The following is a 24,878-nucleotide window of genomic DNA, read 5'->3' as shown; positions in this document are numbered from 1 at the left end:
TTTGACAAGCCGACAGCTTCCTGTCTTCGTGAAGACCTCTAGAGAGATTAAGTAAATTCCGCTCTTCCCTTCGAGTAAATTCAGGTAAATAAGATTATATCTGGGCATAAGGTAATCTAAGGACACAATTTTATCTAAGGACATTGGATTATACAAGGACATAGTGTTATATAAAGATATAAGGTTATTTAAGGACATAAGGTTAACTAAGGAATTAATATCATCTAAGGAACTCTTTTTCATCTAAGGAACTTTTTTTTATCTAAGGAACTCTTTTTATCTAAGGAACTCTTTTTATCTAAGGAAATCATTCTATCAAAGGACATAATGTTTTATAAAGACATAATTCTTTCTAGGGATATAATTCTTTCTGAGGACATAACGTTATCTAAGGAAATACATTTTTCTAAGGATATACGGTTATCAGTATATCCTTAGAAACCAACCCCCGCAAGCACCAAGTTGTGCTTGAGGGGGTTGAGCTCTACTCCTTCGGCCCGCCTCTCAACTGTCAATCAATCAACTGTTACTAACTACTATTTTTGTTCACACACATACACAACCCAGGAAGCAGCCCGTAACAGCTGTCTAACTCCCAGGTACCTATTTACTGCTAGGTAACAGGGGCATCAAGGTGAAAGAAACTCTGCCCATTGTTTCTCGCCGGCGCAGGGAATCGAACCCGGGTCACAGGATTACGTATCCAGTGTGCTATCCACAGAGCCACCGGCGCCCTGGACAGTGGTCATAAATTTCATTCACCTGAGCTCTAGAAGACTCGAAACCAGTCCAAGTTTGTACATATGAACAAACTGCCCTGCCCGAAACGCTTTGCGTAATAGTGGCTTTAGGCATTGTATGTACTAGCTCTATCTATTAACCCAACAAACTTTGTAAAATCTCTTTATGTATGTACCTTACCTGAATAAAAATTATTATTATTATTATTATTATATGACCCACAAGCACTTGGGTGGAAGGGCAAACTGGTCACCTTACACCTTACACCCCAACTTCAGAAACACACAGTAATCACATTAACGTGATATATATATATCAATGAAAATATCTACTACGACCCCAGTCATTGTCAGTCACGTACTCTAACACTAGACCACCGGCACTTACAACAGTCATACAACAGGATTTCTACTGAAATCCGGTTGTATGACCTTTACATGTCAACGATGGTCTAGTGGCAGAGTATGCGGCTTGGCAATGCCGGGGTCGTAGGTTCGCGCCCACATCATAATCCTAGTGGATTTACTCATTGATATATATATATATATATATATATATATATATATATATATATATATATATATATATATATATATATATATATATATATATATATATAATGTTAATGTGATTTAAGTGGGAATAACAATAATAATCAATATAATAATATTAATAAAAGTAATAATAATAATAATAATAATAATAACAATAATAATAATAATAACGGTGTGGCATAGTTGTTTAGACCTAAGAGCCTTAGAGTGTGCATCTGGGGGAACACTCAGCACATAGGTTCGAACCCTCATCACAGCTTCTGTGGCTTTTCTTATTGATATCTCATGATAATGTGATTTCTCTGTGTAATAATATTATTCATAATAATATTTATTCATAAGAATGTGTATACAAGGAACATAAGATGAACTAAAATTGTAATATCGGACACCAACACCGCTGTTACCATTGTAATACTGGACACCAACACCGCTGCTACCATTGTAATACTGGACACCAACACCGCTGTTACCATTGTAATATCGGACACCAACACCGCTGCTACCATTGTAATACTGGACACCAACACCGCTGCTACCATTGTAATACTGGACACCAACACCGCTGTTACCATTGTAATACTGGACACCAACACCGCTGCTACCATTGTAATACTGGACACCAACACCGCTGCTACCATTGTAATATCGGACACCAACACCGCTGCTACCATTGTAATACTGGACACCAACACCGCTGCTACCATTGTAATACTGGACACCAACACCGCTGTTACCATTGTAATATTGGACACCAACACCGCTGCTACCATTGTAATACTGGACACCAACACCGCTGCTACCATTGTAATAACGGACATGAACACCGTTGCTTCCATTGTAATATTGGACATGAACACCGCTGCTACCATTGTAATAACGGAATTGAGCACCGCTGCTACCATTGTAATATTGGACATCAACACCGCTGCTACCATTGTAATACTGGACACCAACACCGCTGCTACCATTGTAATACTGGACACCAACACCGCTGTTACCATTGTAATATTGGACACCAACACCGCTGCTACCATTGTAATACTGGACACCAACACCGCTGCTACCATTGTAATAACGGACATGAACACCGTTGCTTCCATTGTAATATTGGACATGAACACCGCTGCTACCATTGTAATAACGGAATTGAGCACCGCTGCTTCCATTGTAATATTGGACATGAACACCGCTGCTACCATTGTAATAACGGACATGAACACCGCTGCTACCATTGTAATATTGGACATGAACACCGCTGCTACCATTGTAATAACGGACATGAACACCGCTGCTAACATTGTAATATTGGATACGAACACCGCTGCTACCATTGTAATATCGGACACCAACACCGTTGCTACCATTGTAATAAGTGTAATCTCTGCTACTTCTCTTGTACTAACGGATGCTCTACCGATCATGTAGGATGTTAACACTCAGGCTGTCAGACGAGGACTAAACAATTAATCAATATACGTTGAGAACTGCGTAGACAACCTAAAGGAGTAGAACGTGAAACCGAGAGAGGAAGAGTGTAGGAGAGCGAGAGTGAGTGAGGGAGAGCGAGAGCAAGTGAGGGAGAGCAAGAACGAGTGAGGGAGAGCGAGAGCGAGTGAGGAAGAGCGAGAACGAGTGAGGAAGAGCGAGAACGAGTGAGGAAGAGCGAGAGCGAGTGAGGGAGAGCGAAAGCGAGTAACTGAGAGCGAGTGAAGGAGAGGGAAAGCGAGTGAAGGAGAGCGAGAGCGAATGAGAGAGAGCGAGTGAGGGAGAGCGAATGAGGGAGAGCGAGAGCGAGTGAGGAAGAGCGAGAGCGAGGGATGGAGAGCGAGAGCGAATGAGGGAGAGAGCCTAGGAAAGCAAGAGAGCGAGTGAGGGAGAGGTGTAGGAGAGCGAGAGCTAGTGAGGGAGAGCGAGAGCGAGTGAGGGAGAGCGAGAACGAATGAGGGAAAGCGAGACAGAAATATTAGTTGCTACAGTCTTCGTATGAGTTACCAAGTAACACCACCAGCCTGAGTTACCGGACAGGGGACCGGAGTGTGAGTCGTAGGACTTGCAGATGGTATAAACCTACCAGGACAGGTGTAGGGGACAATTGAATGCTGAACGGATCCTGGCCTGTCACTCGAATAATCCTGACCACTTGGGGAACTATAAAGTACACAAGAATAAGACGGGACACACCCAATACTAACACCTCAACAAGGGACGGACGGGGGAGGAGTACTGGATAATTAAGGACACTAGGTCACTAGAGCAAAGGGGACGGTAGACCCAATATCACTAAGACAAGGAACCATCAATACACGCGGGAATGACACTACAATATATGACTTTATTTGAATCAATTAAATAGACACTTTCCTAACTATATTCCCCAACAGAGGCAAAGAATAGTGAATGATAAGGTGCTTTAATTGAAGAGAGCCGTACTTACTCGAATGGTGTTCCACAATTTTCCTGTGGAAAATTTTGTTCCCACAGGAAGATGATGTTCTTTCCCGGGGTCCACTCACACCGTCCTCCTGGGGCTACTCCCACTCCACTGTCTCTTTCCATGATCTGCTCTCCAGCTAAACATGAGGGTTTGCATTTGATGTGGAGAGGTTAATCCCTGTAGATTATCATGGTGGCATAAATTCTGACCACCTGGTGACTCGGTGACCGTTGACCTGTACCCCTGGTTAACTTCTACAGAGGTGTAACTTTTCTATTGTCTAGCGCCGCCTGACTGGCGCCGCGCCTGTGCCTTGTTCATGCAGTTATGATGTTCATGTTGTACTACTATGTACTGATCTCTTGTTACACTGTTACACAAAGTATTTCAGGCAAAACTTCGAATGATTTAAATAAAAAGTAATTAAAGATGTAAAAGGGGTAAAAATATTAAAATAGAAGTAAGCTAACAAAAGTGAGACAGATCGAGAAAAATAACAAATGATATGCAATATTGTATGCAAATGATATACAGTATCGTATACAAATGATATACAGTATCGTATACAAATGATATACAATATCGTATACAAGTGATTTACAAGTTTGTATTTACATATATATGGTATATAAATATCATACAAATGATATGCAATATCGTATGCATATGATATACAATTTCATATACAAATGATATACAAAATCGTATGCAAATGATATACAATATCGTATACAAATGATATACAATATCATGTACAAGCGATATACAATATCGTATACAAACGATATACAATATCGGATGCAAATGATTAACAGTTCCGTTCCCAAAAGATTACCAATGATGCCATTATTAGTCAGCCTAATATAATCTAACTTTATCAGCCCTTGATAAAAATGAGTTCCCAATTGCCCTCATCATTGACCTGAGAAAGGCCTTTGATACTGTAAACCATAACTACCTCGTACTTAAACTTCACCATTATGGAATCCGAGGCCATGTTCTGAACTATATTCGTTCCTATCTCAATGACAGGCACCAATATGTAGCCATCAATAACATAACCCCCCTACTTTACCATTAACAGTAGGAGTGGCACAGGGCAGCATCTTGGGATCTCTCCTATTTCTTATATACATCAATGATTTGCCAAATCTTTCTAACATTCTTAAGCTATATTATTTGCTGATGATACTACCTTCATCTATTCAGACCCCAATCTCTACACACTAAATAATATTGTAAATAATGAATTGAAAATAGTCCACTCATGGATGGCAACAACAAACTTACAGTAAATATAGAAAATACCTACTACATCTTATTTGGAAGTAAATCACCAAATCAAATTCAACTTCAGATAGACAATATTAACATTAGCAATACAAATAATGGAAAGTTCCTTGGCCTATACACAGACAAGAGACTCAACTTCAGCACCCACATACAACACATAGCCAAAAAAGTCTCAAAAACTGTCGATATACTTTCTAAAATCAGATTTTATGTTCCCCACTCTGCTCTCCTCTCATTGTACTACACACTGAGTTTCATTCACCCTGATGCCCCTGTTACCTAGCAGTAAATAGGTACCTGGGAGTTAGACCTGGTACCTAGGAGTTCAGCAGTCCCCGTGGTGTAGTGATTAAGACGCTCGCCTGGCGTTCTGCGAGTGCTTTGTCCTGGGTTCGTATCCTGGCCGGGGAGGATTTACTGGGCACAAATCCATAACTGTAGCCTCTGTTTAACTCAACAGTAAAATGAGTACTTGGTTGTTGAACGATTTTTCGCTGGGGTCGTATTCCAGGGAACATAGGATTAAGGACTTGCCCTAAATGCAAGTGATTCTTGTACAGCTAGTGGCTGTACAAGAATGTAATAACTCTTGTATATATGTTCAAGAATGTAATAACTCATGTATATATATAACTAAATATATAAATAAAATGACAGCTGTTACGGGCTGGTTCCTGGGGATGGAAAAAAACATTAGTAGTTAGTAACAGCTGATTGATTGACAGTTGAAAGGCGGGCCGAAGTGTGGAGCTCAACCCCCGCAAGCACACCTAGGCGAATACTTAATCTATCCCTATCTTACATAGGGAATATACAATGGGTTCATCCACTGTAAATTACCTCAGACATACCCCTTAAGTGAGTTAAAAACTTAAAAATAAACAAGAAGATCATATAGGACTTAAGTAGGCAATTTTATAAATTTAGATTGAATAGTTAGATGAAAATGAAGAAAGGACATACAATTTTAATAAGTAAAATTTAAGAGAACAGTAACACAAATTTTTTTTATTATGAGAGAAGATGGGGAGATATGAGGGAAATTCGTTACAGGCTTGTTACTAACCAAAAAAAATATTATCAAGTAAATACTTCTTAGTCTCTCATTTAAACTGGTTGAAAATCGTTCTGGAGTTTTTTTTTTTTTTTTTTTTTTTTTTTTTTTTTGAGATATATACAAGAGTTGTTACATTCTTGTACAGCCACTAGTATGCGTAGCGTTTCGGGCAAGTCCTTAATCCTATGGTCCCTGGAATACGATCCCCTGCCTCGAAGAATCGTTTTTTCATCCAAGTACACATTTTACTGTTGCGTTAAACAGAGGCTACAGTTAAGGAATTGCGCCCAGTAAATCCTCCCCGGCCAGGATACGAACCCATGACATAGCACTCGCGGAACGCCAGGCGAGTGTCTTACCACTACACCACGGAGACCGCTAATCCCATTTGGGAGGTTATTCCACAAGTTGGGACCCTTGATTTGTATAGCATTTCTGCTATGGTTGAGTCTCACTCTTGGAATATGAACGAGATTTTTGTTCCTCTTTGTGGTGACCGTTGGTTTTGTTGCTGCCCTTCTAAGAAGCTTAAAGTCAGTATTGGCATTAGGGTTCATTACTGAATAGAGTATGATTGAGAGTATGTTATCTAAGCACTTAGGGTTATAAGGTTGCAAAAATAATTTAAGGACATATGGTTATAAGGTTGTAAAAATATTTTAATGACATAGGGTTATAATAATCATTTAAGGACATAGGGCTATCTAAAGACATAAGGTTATCTAAAGACATAAGGTTATCTAGAGACATAGTTCATCTAAAAACATAAGGTTATCTAAGGACATAAGGTTATCTAAGGACATAAGGTTATCTAAGGACACAAGGTTATTTAAGGAGACACGATTATCAATGGGCATAAGGCTATCTAAGGACATAAGGTTGTCTAAGGACATAAGGCTATCTACGGACATAAGGTTATCTATGGACATGAGGTAAGCTAAGGACATAAAGTTATCTATGGACATAAGGTTATCTAAGGAAATAAGCTTATCTAAGGACATAAGGTTATTGTTACGACCCCTGGGTTCTTAATTGGCTCTGCCAGGGAATCAGGAATGCAGGAATCAGTCACTCAAGTATTTTGATAGTGACAGGCCCTGGCTGAGGATTCTTGTGTGGTTCTTAATTAGATAAATATTAGAACATTAATTGATAGGATTCGATTATGTAAGAGGAATGTTTAATTAATAGTATAAATATTTTTCAAGGGACCTATATCCTTGTTATGCTTTAGTTTCCGTATCCCTTGCCAGACGTAGGAATAATATTGTTGCTAACAGATTCTGTGCTTGTTGAATATCAATATAATTTAGAGCTAGTTATTAGCTATTCTTAAAATTGTTAAAGTAACAAGTAAAGAATGTCTGGGAAGACTTTTAATGAGTGTTTTGAATTACTCATTATTGCTGTCTAAGATAATTAGACGAGCCAAAACTAAATACTACGAAGATAAATTTACCCAAATAAAGAGCAACATTAAACAAACTTGGAGAACAATTTCTCAAATATTGGGATCAAAGAAGTCTTTAAATAACAAACCGACTCTCCTGTCTAATAACGATGGTCAGCTTTCAGCCTCTGATTCTGCTATTGAGTTCAATAGGTTCTTCTCTTCCATTGGTTCATCCCTTGCAAATGATATTCCATCTTCCAGTACAGACATTAAGGACTATCTTACAGGTAACTATCCACAGTCTCTGTACCTAAAGCCTATTAATTCCACTGACGTCAATGAGATAATCCTTTCCCTTAAAACCAAGTCTGGTGCCCTTGAGGAGATACCAACTTTAATTTACAAAAAAGCCTCCAGATCTTTAGCCCCTGCTATTGCTTTGCTCTTCAACAAGTCACTTGAACTCCAAACCTTCCCGGATATTCTAAAAAAAGCTAGAGTAACGCCTGTCCACAAATGTGGTGATCTCACAGATGTTAACAACTACAGACCTATATCTATCCTGCCAAACTTGTCAAAAATTTTTGAAAAACTAATCTATAAGCAGCTTTACTCATATCTAGCCAAACTCAATATACTTAGCCCTTGCCAATATGGCTTCAGACCCAAAAAAAGCACTAACGATGCACTTATTAGTATGCTTAACTCGATTCATACAGCTCTTGATCAAAATGAGTTCCCTGTTGGGTTGTTTGTGGACCTGCGTAAAGCTTTTGATACTGTCAACCACCAAAACCTTCTTCTTAAATTACATCATTATGGAGTCAGAGGACACTCCCTACAATACCTCAAATCCTACCTTACTGACAGGCTCCAATATGTTTCTGTGAATAATACAATTTCTCCCACCCTACCCATCAACATTGGTGTTCCCCAGGGCAGCATACTTGGCCCTCTCCTCTTTCTCATCTACATTAATGACCTTCCAAATGCCTCCCAACACCTCAAACCAATTCTATTTGCTGACGACACAACCTTCATTTACTCCAGTCCTGATCCCCTTGCTCTAAATGCCACAGTAAATACTGAGCTAAATAAAATCCATCTGTGGCTAACTGCCAACAAAATCACCCTTAACATTGACAAAACCTTCTATATTCTGTTTGGCAATAAATCCTCTAATCACATAAATCTCAAAATAAACAATACCCAAATTTGTAACACATTAGATGGCAAATTCCTTGGCATTCTCATTGACCACAAGCTGAATTTCCAGGGACACATTCTAAACATATCAAAAAAAGTTTCAAAAACTGTGGGCATTCTTTCTAAGATCAGTTATTATGTACCACGCCCTGCCCTGGTGACTCTCTATTACTCCCTTATCTATCCATATCTCAACTATGGTATTTGTGCTTGGGTCTCTACTACCCAAAATCACTTACGTCCTCTAATTACTCAACACAAAGCTGCTATTAGGACAATATCCAATTCTGGCCCCAGACATCACTCGGTACCCCTACTCAAATCTCTGAATATGTTAGACATTAAGTCACTGCACATTCTCTCATGTGTATTATACATATATAAATACAAAGATAACCTTATTATACATAAGGTTATCTTTGGACATGAGGTTATCTAAGGACATTAGGTTACCTAAGGACACAAGGTTATCTATTTACATAAGGTTATCTAATGTTATGACCCCATATAACCTGGGTGGACCGAGTCTACCTTTCTGAGAGTTATTCTACCTGCTGGACCTGAAATTGAGAGGTCAGAGGAAAGATGTATATATTAAATAATTAAATAGACGTCAGTGAGTTATCTCAGGGTACTAGCAGAGGATGGGCATTGGTAATAAGTGACATGAGGTGGGATGTCGATTCTTTGGGGACCTGAAGGGACGCTAGCGGGAGGTCGTGACCTCATTTGAGTCGCAACTGTCGTCAGAGGTGGATGTACTTTGTTGATATCCTGCAAGAAGGAAGAGTATAGTTCCCTCTGTTAGTGGTGGAGCGAAGGCTACTTGTTCGCAAGTGTGAGGAAGCTGTTGAACTTAGTACATAATTTCTCTGTGATTGTAACTGTTAGAGGTGGCCTGGAATTGAGTGTTTGTGGAACTCTAATTGTGTTGCTTCGTCAAGAGGAAGGAAGCAAGCAGGTGTTTCTGTGGTGGAGCCTGCTGGGTGACGTTGTGAATTCAAGTCGTGGACTGGATGAAGTCCTGTGAGGCAGTCCTGAAGCATTTTTGTGGGTGGCCTATGGAGCGCCATGCAGGAGCTCCAATGAGTGAGCGTCCTCACATCAGAGAATTCTGCGGTAAGCTCATATAATAGTTGTTACAGTGGTTGATTTTGTTTGATCGTGTGACCAGCGATCATGGCAAGTGTTTATGTATATAGTACAAATATTTTTTTGACCTGGTGAACTAAAATAAGAGAGTAGAGATAGGAAAACATGCTGGAGGGAGGAGTGATATGTCCACCCTTGCCTAAGGTCAGTGGCTGACTGAGAGAGGGGAAGCCCCCCTAGCCTCACGACCAGAACGGCGGCCCCAGTAACGCGTCTGGACATGTTCCCAGAGTGGACTCACCAAGGATGGGGGAGGACCGTCGCGGTAATGCAGTAGTGTTTAAAGAGATGTCGGATGGAGGAGTTTATTTTCTGTGAATACATTTAATTATGTTTTGTTAGGAGAACATATTTATTGGCGTGATAATGGGATTGCAAGTTTGTTTGAGAAGGAGTTCCTGGAGAAACTTCAAGGTTAGAGAAGAAATTGAATGAAGAACTTCGAGGCTGGAGAAGAAATGTATGCTGAACTTTGTGGAAGAGCAGAACTCCATAGTGAGGAGTTGACTTCAAGCAGTGTAGAGGAGCTACATGTGTCTCTGTTGAATCAGTGGTGGAGCGTCGCTGATGGTTGATTAGGACTTTGTTGTGCAGCAGTTTTTGTGAGAACTGCAGAAGTGCCTTTCCTGATATTTTGGAGGACCTAGAGATATATATTGGTAGTGAGCCTCTAGGAGCCGAACAGAGGTTCATGGTGGACACACAGGAATGTTCAAGGGGAGTGCTTGAATGCTTATTGGCATGTAAGACACAGTGTAAGGTGAGAGATTGATTTCTTCTTTTGTTGGGGATTCTGATGTAGAGGTTTCTGATGTTTCAGCCCAAAGCTGAGTCTCATATACTTTGAGGACTGAGGATACAGTATTGTTGTGACGTGATTTCAGCTCCATTTAGTGAGGGAGTAGTAAGTGTTAAGCCAAGAGTTGAGCAGCCACTTGATATGGACGGTTGGTGAAGCCAGGATATATCAGAATGCTACCGGGTTGTAGCAGGTTAGAGTGTTGCATGATAATATTCTATTTTATATGTTATGTGTTGTGTATGTATATGTATTAAATGTATATGTTAGCTGGTTATTGCTCTTGTCCTGGTGAGGTTCCCAGAAAGTAGGAGAATGATAGATAGATAGAGAGAGAGAGAGGATCACGGCTGTGGACAGGGTGGCAGAATATATTAATTCACGAAAGGGGTATTTAGAAGATCATTCCAAACAAGGAGAGAGTGGGCAGTCACAGCGGCTCGTGTAGGGTGTGTACTTATGACAACGAGGCCATTGTTGGAGCTGCACTCCTATATATGTGATGCTGAACCCCTCTCCAAGATCAAGAGGCATACAGGGTGCTCCTATATGTAAATTACATGAACTCCAGTGTCCATTGCTGGTCGACCGACGGTAGCGGGAGTGTGGCTACCGAGGTCGGTTGTTTGTTCGGTCAGGGAGTGGTTGGGGGGACGTTGTCCGCCTGTACGGCAGTAACAGTCTGGTGCAACAACCAGAGCTCTCTTTTGGAGGTTTAAGTCCCAAATTCCCCAACCCCCTCAAGGCAGAACAGTAAGGAAATAAGGTTATCTAAGGACACAAGGTTATCTAAGGACATAAAGTTATCTAAGGACACAAGGTTATCTAAGGACATAAGGTTATCTAAGGACACAAGGTTATCTATGGACATAAGGTTATCTATAGACATAAAGTTATCTAAGGACATATGGTTATCTAAGGACATAAGATTATCTGTGGACGTAAGGTTATCTACGGACATAAAGTTATCTAAGGACACAAGGTTATCTAAGGACATAAGGTCTTCTAAGGACACAAAGTTATCTGACATAAGGTTATCTAAGGACACAAGGTTATCTAAGAACACAAGGTTATCTGACATAAGGTTATCTAAGGACATAAGGTTATCTATGGACACAAAGTTATCTATTGACATAAGGTTATCTAAGGACACAAGGTTATCTAACATAAGGTTATCTAAGGACACAAGGTTATCTAAGGACACAAGGTTATGTATTGACATAAGGTTATCTAAGGACACAAGGTTATCTAACATAAGGTTATCCAAGGACACAAGGTTATCTAAGGACACAAGGTTATCTATTGACATAAGCTTATCTAAGGACACAAGGTTATCTAAGGACACAAGGTTATCTGACATAAGGTTATCCAAGGACACAAGGTTATCTAAGGACACGAGGTTATCTATTGACATAAGGTTATCTAAGGACACAAGGTTATCTAAGGACACAAGGTAATCTGACATAAGGTTATCTAAGGACACAAGGTAATCTGACATAAGGTTATCTATGGACATAAGGTTACCTAAGGACACAAGGTTATCTATGGACATAAGGTTATCTGACATAAGGTTATCTAAGGACACAAGGTTATCTAAGGACACATGGTTATCTGACATAAGGTTACCTAAGGACACAAGGTTATCTATTGACATAAGGTTATCTAAGGACACAAGGTTATCTAAGGACTGTGACGGTGTTCCCCCCCTTATATTTCTCCCACGCCTGCTGTAAGAGTCATGTCCACTTTACCCGAGCGTTCTCTACGTCGCAGGCATCAATTTGATATATGTGGGAGAGTGTAGTGTTCTCGAGGTGGCGAGAAATTTGTAAAAGAAGAGTATTTTGGCCTGTGGTATAGGCCCTTTAGGAAGCCAATATGGCGCGGGCCCCTCCGTTTTGCTGCCAAAACTGTGTGACGTCAGTGGCGCCAGATTGGTCACCGACAGCGACGTGGCACAGGGAGCCAATGAAAACCTCTCTTGGCAAGTATGACGTCACGAAGGAAGGGGGGTCTGATCATCGCGCCGCGGTGGCACCATCAGTCTAAGACAGCACGTCAAGGAGGTCGGACGTGCGTTGGGGGGTCCTGTCAGTTGGACAGTTTACCCCGTCTCCGGAGGATTTACGCATCACCGGCGGTCTGCCAGCACCTGTGGGGTCTTCCTTCGTCCATGTGTTGGACCAGAGAAGGAATTGACAGAATATTGAGCAACAAGTGCTCCAGGGACAGGTGTTGTGCAAGAGTGGAGTTTAGGCAGCGACGTATGCGATGGCTGATAGCTTCACAGTGATGACGTAGTGGCTGGGCCAATCCTTCGAGAGGGAATCAGTCTGACATGACCTGTCAAGGTGGACGGATGTGTGAAGGTTGATCCTGTCAATCTGACAGTAATACGCCACTCCCGTGGATCTTACGCGTCACCCGTAGTCTGCAAGTACGCCAAGAGGTCTTCTTTCATTCCATGTGTGGACCGAAGAGGGAATTGACGGTATACTGAGCATCAAGTGCTCCAGGGTCGGGTGCTGTGCAGGTGAAGTCTAGGCAGTATCGTCTGGGACGTCTGATAGCTTCACAGTGACGATGTAGCGGCTGGGCCAATCCACTGGGAAGCAGTGAAAGAAGATACTAATTGGGAATCCATACGACTGCAGCCGAGACGTATGTTGGCAGCCGTAGTTGGGAGGAGAAGTTGACGGCCGGGAGACCAACTCCAACCCTACAAGACGTGAAGGAGGGGCACGGACCCGTGGAGGACAGAACACGGAGACGACGCGTTTATTTTGGGACGTTGATTGGGTTCCTGGAGGACACGACAGGGTGTGTGTGGGGGCGTTCCCTACACGAGGCGGGAGCCTGGACCAGGAGCTATGACTCAACTCTCCCCGGAGGATAGGTGGAAGTAGGTGATTCTAGTTTCTCTCCCAATTCCCTTTTAATCAGCTATATTATTTCGCCAGGGTATTTTGTATGTCGTGAGCAAGGCTTACCTATGTCACAGTAAGGCACAAGTGTGCAGAGTGGGGCTACATAGAGCACTCACGGTATCTATTATTATTATAGGTGTGTGCAGGCACCCGGAGTAATTGATGAATTTACTGGGTTGATAATGTCTTTCATGAGACTTTAATATGATCATTTAGTGAGAGAATATATATATATATAAATGTACCAGTATTTGGTGTTAGGCTATGTGCCCAGTAACTATATTATTACTATTATTGATATCTATGATTTATCTATATATATATATATATATATATATATGTCTATGCTTGTGTATTGAATAACCATTCATGTGTGCAGTGATCAATTGAATATTCGCCCACGAAAGGAATTACTGAGAACTCCAGTAATATATACTTGCATGCGATATCATTAAATGAGGTGCAGTGTGTTATACCATGATAGTGACTTATTGTGTTCATTAATATAGAAATGTTTGATTGAGCTCAAGATCAGTGCAGCGAAGTATTTACGTTCTATTGCTATTGTTGCAGATATTGTGTTGTTTGAACATTTAGTGATCCTTGAGAATTTAAAGAAACAGGCATAACATATTTCGCCAACAAACAAGTGCAGTAAGAGATCACGCAGTGGGGGGGGGGGAGTCGCCCAGCTGATTTTGACATTGACGTAAGGGGGAGCATTGCCAGCTTGGCGAGTCCATGATTATATGTGGGAACGAGCGACTTACGCATGAAATAGCTGTTTACTTGTTGATATACGGATGTGATGTCTTGAGTTTTAAGTAAAACACAAAATACCTTGGCGTTTGTATCATCCCCTCCATATTTCTTGTGGCTATATAATACATGAAAGGAATTAGAGTGATAGAAATAAATACCTGCCTGATATCAGATCTATTGAGTGTGCTCTTGCCACTGTTACCACAATTCAACAAAACCACTGACGTGTTACTGGACACAGGAAACACCAGTTGGCGACCTTGTGGTTAATAGTAGAGCCCTTGCCGGGGCGGGCACACAGCTGTAAAGAGAACAAGCTGTGTTCTCACTCATTCTCGATCAGAGGCCGGTTGGGATTGACTGGGATACACTCCTGGCGTACAGTGGCGCCGCGAGGATAGAGTGAAGACCCGCAGGGCTACGGTGAGTGACCTTGTGTATACTGTTGCTCACCCTCTTATGGTGAACCCCGACATTGGCGACTTCGCCAGGATCACGATCAAGATAAAGGTTGCAGTTGTGGTACTTTGCAGTGGTATTAGGTATCAGGTACAGGGTATCACTCATAGCACAAGATGGAGGATGATAAGGTAACAAGGTTCATTGATACTAGAGACGAGCAGGTGCTGGAGGAGTGCACCAAGGCACAGCTGCAATCGATAGCAGACCACTTTGGGATACAGTTGAGATCTTCCAAAGTGGGAGAGAGAAGACTGGAGATCATGGCACAGCTCAGGGCACGAGATGAAGCTTTGGGGGAGGAACGGCCACAAACACCTGCCAGTATGGGAGAACACCTGAGCATTGGTGGAAGCAGCAGAGGATCCAGCAGCAGCAGGCGCAGCGTTAAGCTGGAGATAATGAAGCTGCAGCTGGAAGCACAGCTGAAGCGAGAAGAACGCGAGGCACAGCTGTGCAGGGAAGAGCGAGAAGCGCAACTGAAGCGGGAAGAACAGGAATGAGAGGCACAGCTGAGAAGAGAAGAGCGAGAGGCACAGATGCGCAGAGAAGAACGAGAGGCACAGCTGCGCAAGGAAGAACAAGAGCGAGAAGCACAGCTGAAGTGGGAAGTGCAACTGAAGCGTGAGGAACAAGAGCGAGAAGCACAGCTGAGGAGAGAAGAAGCGCAACTGAAGCGTGAGGAACAGGAGCGAGAGGCACAGTTGCGCTGAGAGGAGCGCGAGCTAGAAGCTAGGCTGAAACAGCAGGAGATAGAAGCTAACAAGGAGGTGGAGCTGAAGCGAGCTGAGCTAGGGCTAGCTCCACCGGTTCCGCCACAGCAGGAAGACCGCCGAGTGAGGGAGCGAAATTTGCCGGTCTTTGTACCGAATGAAGCTGAAAGTTTCTTCAACCACTTCGAAAGGGTTGCTACCTTGAAGAAGTGGCCGAGGGCAGAGTGGGCGGAGCTGGTTCAGAGTAGGCTCACCGGTGAAGCTCGTGAAGCCTACAACATGCTCGACCTCAGGGAGTGCACCAACTACGATGCTGTAAAGAGAGCTGTGCTCCATTCTTTTAAGCTCACGCCGGAATGTTACAGGAAGAGATTCAGGGAATGTACCCGTTCGCCAGGAAAATCTTATGCGGAGATGGCGAGGGACATGGAGAGAAAGTTCCTGAAGTGGCTGGAGTCTGAAGGAGCGAAGTTAGCTGAGGATGTCAAGAGGCTTATGGTCATGGAGAAGTTTATGTCCGTGCTCTCTCCTGAGATCAGGGTTAGAGTAAAGGATGCGGACATAAAGGACCTGAGGGCCGCAGCCGACAGAGCTGACATGCTGGAAGAAGCCTTACGCCCACGCCGAGAGGGACAGCACCGACCGCCCGTATACTCCGGATATGGTAGAAATTATAGAAGGATGGAGGACGGGAGCGAGTTCTCCCGAGTCCCACCTCTCGAGTAGAGACAGTGGAGGATCAAAGGGTGCTGTGGAGCCGGTAAAGAAGTCCCAAGCTGAGAGCTCAAGAGTTGTTGCCGAAACGGAGGAGTTGATGAATGGCGCGAGGAAGATCCACAGAAGAAGAAGGATCCGCTGCTACAACTGCGGAGTATTCGGACACGTCGCGCGGGAATGCAGACACCCTGAGCAGCGGGGGGAACGTGGCTTTCGTGAGGGTAGAGGACCAGATGGCTGAGAGGGTGCGGGATGAACCCGTACTGAGTGGGGAGAAGAGAGTTCACCCATTCGTGTGTGAGGGAATTGTAAGGATGGGGGACGCAGACCCCATTCCGGTGAGAATATTAAGAGACACTGGGGCAGATTTTACCCTGGTGAGCGAAACCCTGTTCCCCGAGGGTTACGAGAGTACCAGTGTGGGGGTGGCAAGTGTGACCACTGTGGGAGGCCCAGTGAGGATGCCCCTACACCAGGTGACTCTGAATTCTGATTATGGCTGCCAGACCCTAGTGGTGGGGGTCTGTGCATCAATGCCCAAGATGGAGGCACAAGTCATCTTGGGAAATGACGCATGTGGAGGATATGTCCTCCCGAATCTCGTGAAGGGCGAGGAGTGCTTAGAGCACTATAAGGAGACAGGCGGAGTGTTAGACGCCCGTGGGGACGAGAAAGGAATCGCCACGGTGGCGTTCCCGGTTTGTGCTGTGATTCCGAGGTAGTGCGACGGACACGGAGGGAGTGAACCTGATCGGGCTGAGGAGATGTCCGACAGCCTGGGAATCGATCGCCTCTTCATGGGACCCAGAGAACGAGTGGAGGGCGAAGGCAGCCCGGATGGTGAGTTACAGGTGACCCTCACCAGTTCTCTAGGGGTGGACCGCACTCGTCTTGGAGAGTTGCAGCAGATAGAGTTCCCCGAATTGATTCATGAGGCCAATGGAGGACGTGTTGGTCCTGAGAGGGCCACTCATCTTTACATACAGGACGGCATGCTGATGAGTGTGTTCTGCGCAGAGCAGGGAACTGAGTGGGATGAAGCAGTATGCCCTGCGTTGTTTGCCATACGTAATGCAGTGGTAGGATCGTTAGGTTTCTCACCTTTCCAGCTGGTGTATGGACACGAGGTGCGAAGTCCTCTGTCCATGCTGAAGGAACAATGGACATCAGGAGTGACCGTGGGAATGGTCAACGGATACGTAAGGAGCGTTTTGCATTGGCGGCAGGAGTACTGGTTGGAGATTAAACTCATCCGAGGGAAAGACAACGTAGTAGCAGATGCCCTGTCCTGTATACACTAATCAGACATGACTCTTATTTTAAGGGGAGGGGTATGTGACGGTGTTCCCCCCCTTATATTTCTCCCACGCCTGCTGTAAGAGTCATGTCCACTTTACCCGAGCGTTCTCTACGTCGCAGGCATCAGTTTGATATATCTGGGAGAGTGTAGTGTTCTCGAGGTGGCGAGAAATTTGTAAAAGAAGAGTATTTTGGCCTGTGGTATAGGCACTTTAGGAAGCCAATATGGCGCTGGCCCCTCCGTTTTGCCGCCAAAACTGTGTGACGTCAGTGGTGCCAGATTGGTCACCAACAGCGACGTGGCATAGGAAGCCAATGAAAACCTCTCTTGGCAAGTATGATGTCACGAAGGAAGGGGGGTCCGGTCATCGCGCCGCGGTGGCACCATCAGTCTAAGACAGCACATCAAGGAGGTCGAACGTGCGTTGGGGGGTCCTGTCAGTTGGACAGTTTACCCCGTCTCCGGAGGATTTACGCATCACCGGCGGTCTGCCAGCACCTGTGGGGTCTTCCTTCGTCCATGTGTTGGACCAGAGAAGGAATTGACAGAATATTGAGCAACAAGTGCTCCAGGGATAGGTGTTGTGCAAGAGTGGAGTCTAGGCAGCGACGTATGCGACGGCTGATAGCTTCACAGTGATGACGTAGTGGCTGGGCCAATCCTCCATGAGGGAATCAGTCTGACACGACAAGTCAAGGTAGACGGATGTGTGAAGGTTGATCCTGCCAATCTGACAGTAATACGTCACTCCCGTGGATCTTACGCGTCACCCGTAGTCTGCAAGTACGCCGAGAGGTCTTCTTTCATTCCATGTGTGGACCAAAGAGGGAATTGACGGTATACTGAGCATCAAGTGCTCCAGGGTCGGGTGCTGTGCAGGTGAAGTCTAGGCAGTATCATCTGGGACGTCTGATAGCTTCACAGTGACGACGTAGCGGCTGGGCCAATCCACTGGGAAGCAGTGAATGAAGATACTAATTAGGAATCCGTACGACTGCAGCCGAGACGTAGGTTGGCAGCCATAGTTGGGAGGAGAAGTTGATGGCCGGGAGACCGACTCCAACCCTACAAGACGTGGAGGAGGGGGACGGACCCGCGGAGGACAGAACACGGAGACGACGCGTTTATTTTGGGACGTTGATTGGGTTCCTGGAGGACACGACAGGGTGTGTGTGGGGGCGTTCCCTACACGAGGCGGGAGCCTGGACCAGGAGCTATGACTCAACTCTCACCGGAGGATAGGTGGAAGTAGGTGATTCTAATTTACCTCCCAATTCCCCTTTAGTCAGATATATATTATTTAGCCAGAGTATTTTGTATATCGTGAGCAAGGCTCACCTATGTCACAGTAAAGCACAAGTGTGCAGAGTGGGGCTACATAGAGCACTCACGGTATCTATTATTATTATTGGTGTGTGCAGGCACCCGGAGTAATTGATGAATGTACTGTGTTGATAATGTCTTTCGTGAGACTTTAATATGATCATTTAGTGAGAGAATATATGTATATAAATGTACCAGTATTTGGTGTTAGGCTATGTGCCCAGTAACTATATTATTACTATTATTGATATCTATGATTTATCTATATATATATATATATATATATATATATATATATATATATATATATATATATATATATATATATATATATATATATATATATATATATATATATATATATATATATATATATATATGTCTATGCTTGTGTATTGAATAACCATTCATGTGTGCAGTGATCAATTGAATATTCGCCCACGAAAGGAATTAGTGAGAACTCCAGTAATATATACTTGCATGCGTTATCATTAAATGAGGTGCAGTGTGTTATACCATGATAGTGAATTATTGTGTTCATTAATATAGAAATGTTTGATTGAGCTCAAGATCAGTGCAGCGAAGTATTTACGTTCTATTGCAATTGTCGCAGATATTGTGTTGTTTGAACATTTAGTGATCCTTGAGAATTTAAAGAAACAGGCATATTTCGCCAACAAACAAGTGCAGTAAGAGATCACGCAGTGGGGGGGGGGGGAGTCGCCCAGCTGATTTTGACATTGACGTGAGGGGGAGCATTGCCAGCTTGGTGAGTTCATGATTATATGTGGGAACGAGCGACTTACGCATGAAATAGCTGTTTACTTGTTGATATACGGATGTGATGTCTTGAGTTTTAAGTAAAACACAAAATAACTTGGCGTTTGTATCATCCCCTCCATATTTCTTGTGGCTATATAATACATGAAAGGAAATAGAGTGATAGAAATAAATACCTGCCTGATATCAGATCTATTGAGTGTGCTCTTGCCACTGTTACGACAATTCAACAAAACCACTGACGTGTTACTGGACACAGGAAACACCAGTTGGCAACCTTGTGGTTAATAGTAGAGCCCTTGCCAGGGCGGGCACACAGCTGTAAAGAGAACAAGCTGTGTTCTCACTCATTCTCGATCAGAGGCCGGTTGGGATTGACTGGGATACTCTCCTGGCGTACAGTGGCGCCGCGAGGATAGAGTGAAGACCCGCAGGGCTACGGTGAGTGACCTTGTGTATACTGTTGCTCACCCTCTTATGGTGAACCCCCGACAGGACACAAGGTTATCTAAGGACATAAGGTTATCTATGGACAAAAGGTTATCTATGAAAACATGGTTATTTAGGCACATAAGGTTATGTAGGGACGTAAGGTTATCTAAAGACACAAGGTTATCTAAGAACACAAGGTTATCTAAGGACATAAGGTTATCTAACAGCACCAGGTTATCTATGAACACAAGGTTATTTAGGAACATAAGGTATTGTAGGGACATAAGGTTATCTAAGAATATTAGGTTGCCTTCACTGACAATTCCTCTTCACGGAGCAATGTGAAGTAACACCTTCCGTAAAGGAATAGCTGTAAAGTATAATATATTTTCTTAAAACTCGTGACCTTCAACTGCGTGTGTGTTTCAGTGTGCAGTCTGGCGGAGACCACGGAGCTCTTCCCCGCCGACCACCAGCCCTTCAGACTCGTCATGTACCACCAGAAGAATATCTTTGGTGCGCCCTTAGGAGCCTTTTTCATCACCTTTCCTGAACTGTCAGTGAAGAGTAAGTATTGTAGCGTTTCTCTGATGTGTTGTTGTGCTCCACTGAAGGGTGGTATAGTGCTGCGCTTATAAGTATTATATTATTGCTGCTCTGAAGTGTATTATAGTGCTGCTCTGTAAAATATTATAATAGTCTTGTTCTGAACATTATATTAGTGCTGTACTGAAGTGCATTTAGTGCTCCATTGAAGAACGTTGTACTATGACACTGAACAGTATTGTAGTACTGCTCTGAAGAGTATTGTAGTGTCGCAGTGAGGAATATTGTAGTGCTGCAGTGAGGAGTATTGTAGTGCTGCAGTGAGGACTATTGTAGTGCTACAGTGAGGAGTATTGTAGTGCTGCAGTGAGGAGTATTGTAGTGCAGCAGTGAGGAGTATTGAAGTGCTCCAGAGAAGACTATTGTGGTGATGCAGTGAAGAGTATTGTAGTGCTGCAGTGAGGACTATTGTAGTGCTGCAGTGAAGACTATTGTAGTGCTGCAGTGAAGATTATTGTAGGGATGCAGTGAGGAGTATTGTAGTGCTGCAGTGAAGACTATTGTAGTGCTGCAGTGAGGACTATTGTAGAGCTGCAGTGAAGACTATTGTAGTACTGCAGTGAAGACTATTGTAGGGATGCAGTGAGGAGTATTGTAGTGCTGCAGTGAAGACTATTGTAGTGCTGCAGTGAAGACTATTGTGGTGATGCAGTGAAGAGTATTGTAGTGCTGCAGTGAAGACTATTGTAGTGCTGCAGTGAAGACTATTGTAGTGCTGCAGTGAAGACTATTGTAGTGCTGCAGTGAAGACTATTGTGGTGATGCAGTGAAGAGTATTGTAGTGCTGCAGTGAAGACTATTGTAGTGCTGCAGTGAAGACTATTGTAGTGCTGCAGTGAAGACTATTGTAGTGCTGCAGTGAAGACTATTGTGGTGATGCAGTGAAGAGTATTGTAGTGCTGCAGTGAAGACTATTGTAGTGCTGCAGTGAAGACTATTGTGGTGATGCAGTGATGACTATTGTGGTGATGCAGTGAGGAGTATTGTAGTGCTGCAGTGAGGAGTATTGTAGTGCTGCAGCGAGGAGTATTGTAGTGCTGCAGTGAGGAGTATTGAAGTGCTGCAGTGAGGAGTATTGTAGTACTGCTCTGAAGAGTATTGTAGTGCTTCTCTGAAGAACATTGTATTGCTGTTCTGAAGAGTATTGTAGTGCTTCTCTGAAGAGTATTGCAGTGCTTCTCTGAAGAGTATTGTAGTGCTTCTCTGAAGAGCATTGTAGTGCTTCTCTGAAGAGTATTGTAGTGCAACCCATTCTCGCACTTTCTTACAGCCAATATTGACTTATTAAATAAGTGCATATGTGAGATACTAATTTATTGTGACTATTTTAGTTTACCTTGAAAAGCATCGTAGAAAACACCGACCTTACCTAACCTTCTTAGTATGTTAAGTATGCTTATCTTAACATACTAAGAAGGTTAGGTAAGGTCGGTGTTTGCTATGAAGCTTTTCAAGGTAAATTAAAATAGTCACAATAAATTACTATGTCACATATGTACGTATTTAATAAGTCAATATTGACTATACGAAAGTGCGAGAACGGGTTGTGTAGTGCTTCTCTGAAGAGTATTGTAGTGCTTCTCTAAAGAGCATTGTATTGCTGCTCTGAAGAGTATTGTAGTGCTGCTTTGAAGAGTATTGTTGTGCGGCTCTGAAGAGCATTGCAGTGCTGCTCTGAAGAGCATTGTAGTGCTGCTCTGAAGAGTATTCACCTGAATTTACCTGAGGGTCACTAATCTAGTGGCCTCGACGAGGACAGGAAGCTGGCAGCTTGTCAAAGGTCCCCCATTTGCTCTTATAATCTTTTCTAGTTGTATATAAAACCCAGCAGAGTTTTAGCGTTTACAGCTTCGGCGGGAAGGCGATTCCACGGGTTTACAACCCTTTGGGTGAAAAAGCATCTCTTGTTTTCTGTCCTGCATTGTAGCTTGTTGAACTTGAACCCGTTGCTCCTCGTTCGTGTTACATCTGATCTTTTGAAGAAACTATCCGGATTGACATCATGCACATTGTTTAGCATTTTTGTAACACGGGGAGGGTTTCCTCTGATTATCTTTCCTTCTTCTCCCCCTCTACCCGTATTCTTACTTTTTATTCTCTACAAGGGACTCCAAAACTTTTACTAAAGCCGACTCCACCCCACGTGGTCCTAAGACGATTGACCGACTTAGGATTCTACAACCCGTATGACGTGACATAGGCTTTGAGCAACACCCTAGAGTCGCCTCCGCCGCCACCACCAGACCAGTAACACTGAGCAATGATCGAGGTCTGGATCGATCATGCTAATTAATCAACCTTGGGGCTTGATCCCCACTATAACATAACCTTGGGAACTTGAGTGTGGAATTAATTAAACGGGAATGATGAATTCCGATTCGATGTTAGAATCGGCGCCCAATTCAACTCTGCCTCGTGTGGACCACGTGACCAGGACAATTTCACATAAATATAACATACACATGGAAATAATAAAAATGCAGAATATTAACTAATTAATTTATTAAAAGAAAAACTAAAACAAAATCTAAATGGTTATCACTCCCTGTCACGTTAACACTCCCTACTTGACCTGAACGGCAATGAATTGACTATCCCTATAAGAACTCATAAAGCAACTCTACCTTGGGCGACCAGCTCAGATGTTGGGGCTGGTCTTGGGGGAGAGGTAAGATGGTTGACCTCTCCCAGTTGATCTCGAGTCCACACTGATCTCTCCTCTCTCTGATGCTCCAGGAGCCCAGAGCAGAGTATTGTTCCGCATAGTCTAAGTTTTACCAAGTTACTAGCAAGGCTTAAGTTTAACAATTAACCTCTGTTTGTACTGAATTGATCCAGACTGGTTGAATTATTTTACTGAAATTAAATTACACAAGCATCTAACGGCAGAGCTGTTCCCGATCCCCAAAATGGTTATTTGAACTTTGAGAAATAGTGGACATGTCAACTCTGATGACCTATGACCGCCAGGTCACTCCGCCTTACAACTTAGATCTGATTCGTGACGTCACTGATGGTGACTTAACTCAATAATTAGAATACTCTTGATATTGCACCCAGTAATATTATACAATACAATTTTAATACAAAATGAATAAAGGCTAATTTCTCTAAATTACTGAATACTATAGGATGATTCATTATACGCAACTATGAACAGAGACGCCCGCCATTTGTGACTCAGACCTGCTAATCCCCAGAGGAATGTGCGTTGTTGAGGTCAGGTCCCTACACGAAACTTCTGGAACCTTCTGGAATAATTCTTACAACAGCCTAGTTTGTTACATTTTGAAGGTTTCGATGAGATCCGCCCTGTCATGCTTGGTCTGCAGTGGTGCCCTTAACCCTGTAGCCCTTAACCGTTCTTGATACGAGAGATGACTAAGCTCTGGAATGATTTTTGTTGCCCGGTGTTGCACCTTTTCCAGAGCAGCTATGTCTTTCTGAAGATGAGGTCTCCATGGCTGGATGCAATAATCCAGGGGGGGGGCCCACCAGAGACCGATATAATTGAAAAACTACTTTCTTTTCCTTGAAGATGAAGGTACGCTTCATTATTCCAAGGGTTTGGTTAGCATTTTTTACTGCCCCTCCCCATTTGATGTGCAACTTTTAGTGAATGATGGATTCTGATTCGAAGGTCCTTTCCTTCATCCATCTGTTGTAAAATAGTGACGTCAATTTGGTAGTTGTGACGTGGATTTTTATGCCCCACATGTAAGGTACAAAAACATAAAAGTGGCCTAGTTTCAAAAGAAGAAGTCAAGATACTCATCAATGCTTACGAATATAATACGAAGAGCCAAAGCTTCCTTTTATGAGAATAGATTTAAAGAAGCAAAAGGAAATATGAAAAGTATATAATAAGGAAAATAATAATAATAATAATAATAATAATAATGTATTTGTAAGAAGGCACGTTGGGTTGGTGAGATTACATAAGACTGGTATTTTTACTTTCAGACAAAGCCAATAATACGCATTGCGTTTCACATGTAAAGCCATCTCTAACATCCTAGGGTCTAAAGAACACTCACATAACAAACAGATAAAACTCTTCAATGATGGTTACACACCTGCAACAGACTTAGATATTACTTAGATATTATGAACTGAATTCAATAGCTTCTTTTCATCAATTGGTGCTAACTTGCCAGAAAAATCTCAGAGGCCCAGACACATGTTACTACATATCTCACCGGCAGCTATCCTTACTCTTTACTCCTT

General features: G+C 43.0%; 1 protein-coding gene across 2 annotated transcripts in view; it reads left to right on the top strand.

Annotated features, from left to right (window-relative positions):
* The window catches only part of LOC123753846 (uncharacterized), a 123,914-nt gene that overhangs the window by 27,834 nt on the left and 71,202 nt on the right, over positions 1-24,878 (top strand). For both annotated transcript variants that reach the window (XM_069316542.1, XM_069316541.1), the window contains exon 3: positions 20,475-20,612. In XM_069316542.1, the coding sequence (XP_069172643.1) occupies positions 20,475-20,612 (138 nt within the window). The remainder of the gene's footprint in view (positions 1-20,474; positions 20,613-24,878) is intronic.

The sequence above is a fragment of the Procambarus clarkii genome, chromosome 84 (assembly GCF_040958095.1).
Source record: "Procambarus clarkii isolate CNS0578487 chromosome 84, FALCON_Pclarkii_2.0, whole genome shotgun sequence".
In the NCBI taxonomy this organism is placed as follows: domain Eukaryota; kingdom Metazoa; phylum Arthropoda; class Malacostraca; order Decapoda; family Cambaridae; genus Procambarus; species Procambarus clarkii.
This window is presented reverse-complemented; position numbering and strand designations above follow the sequence as displayed.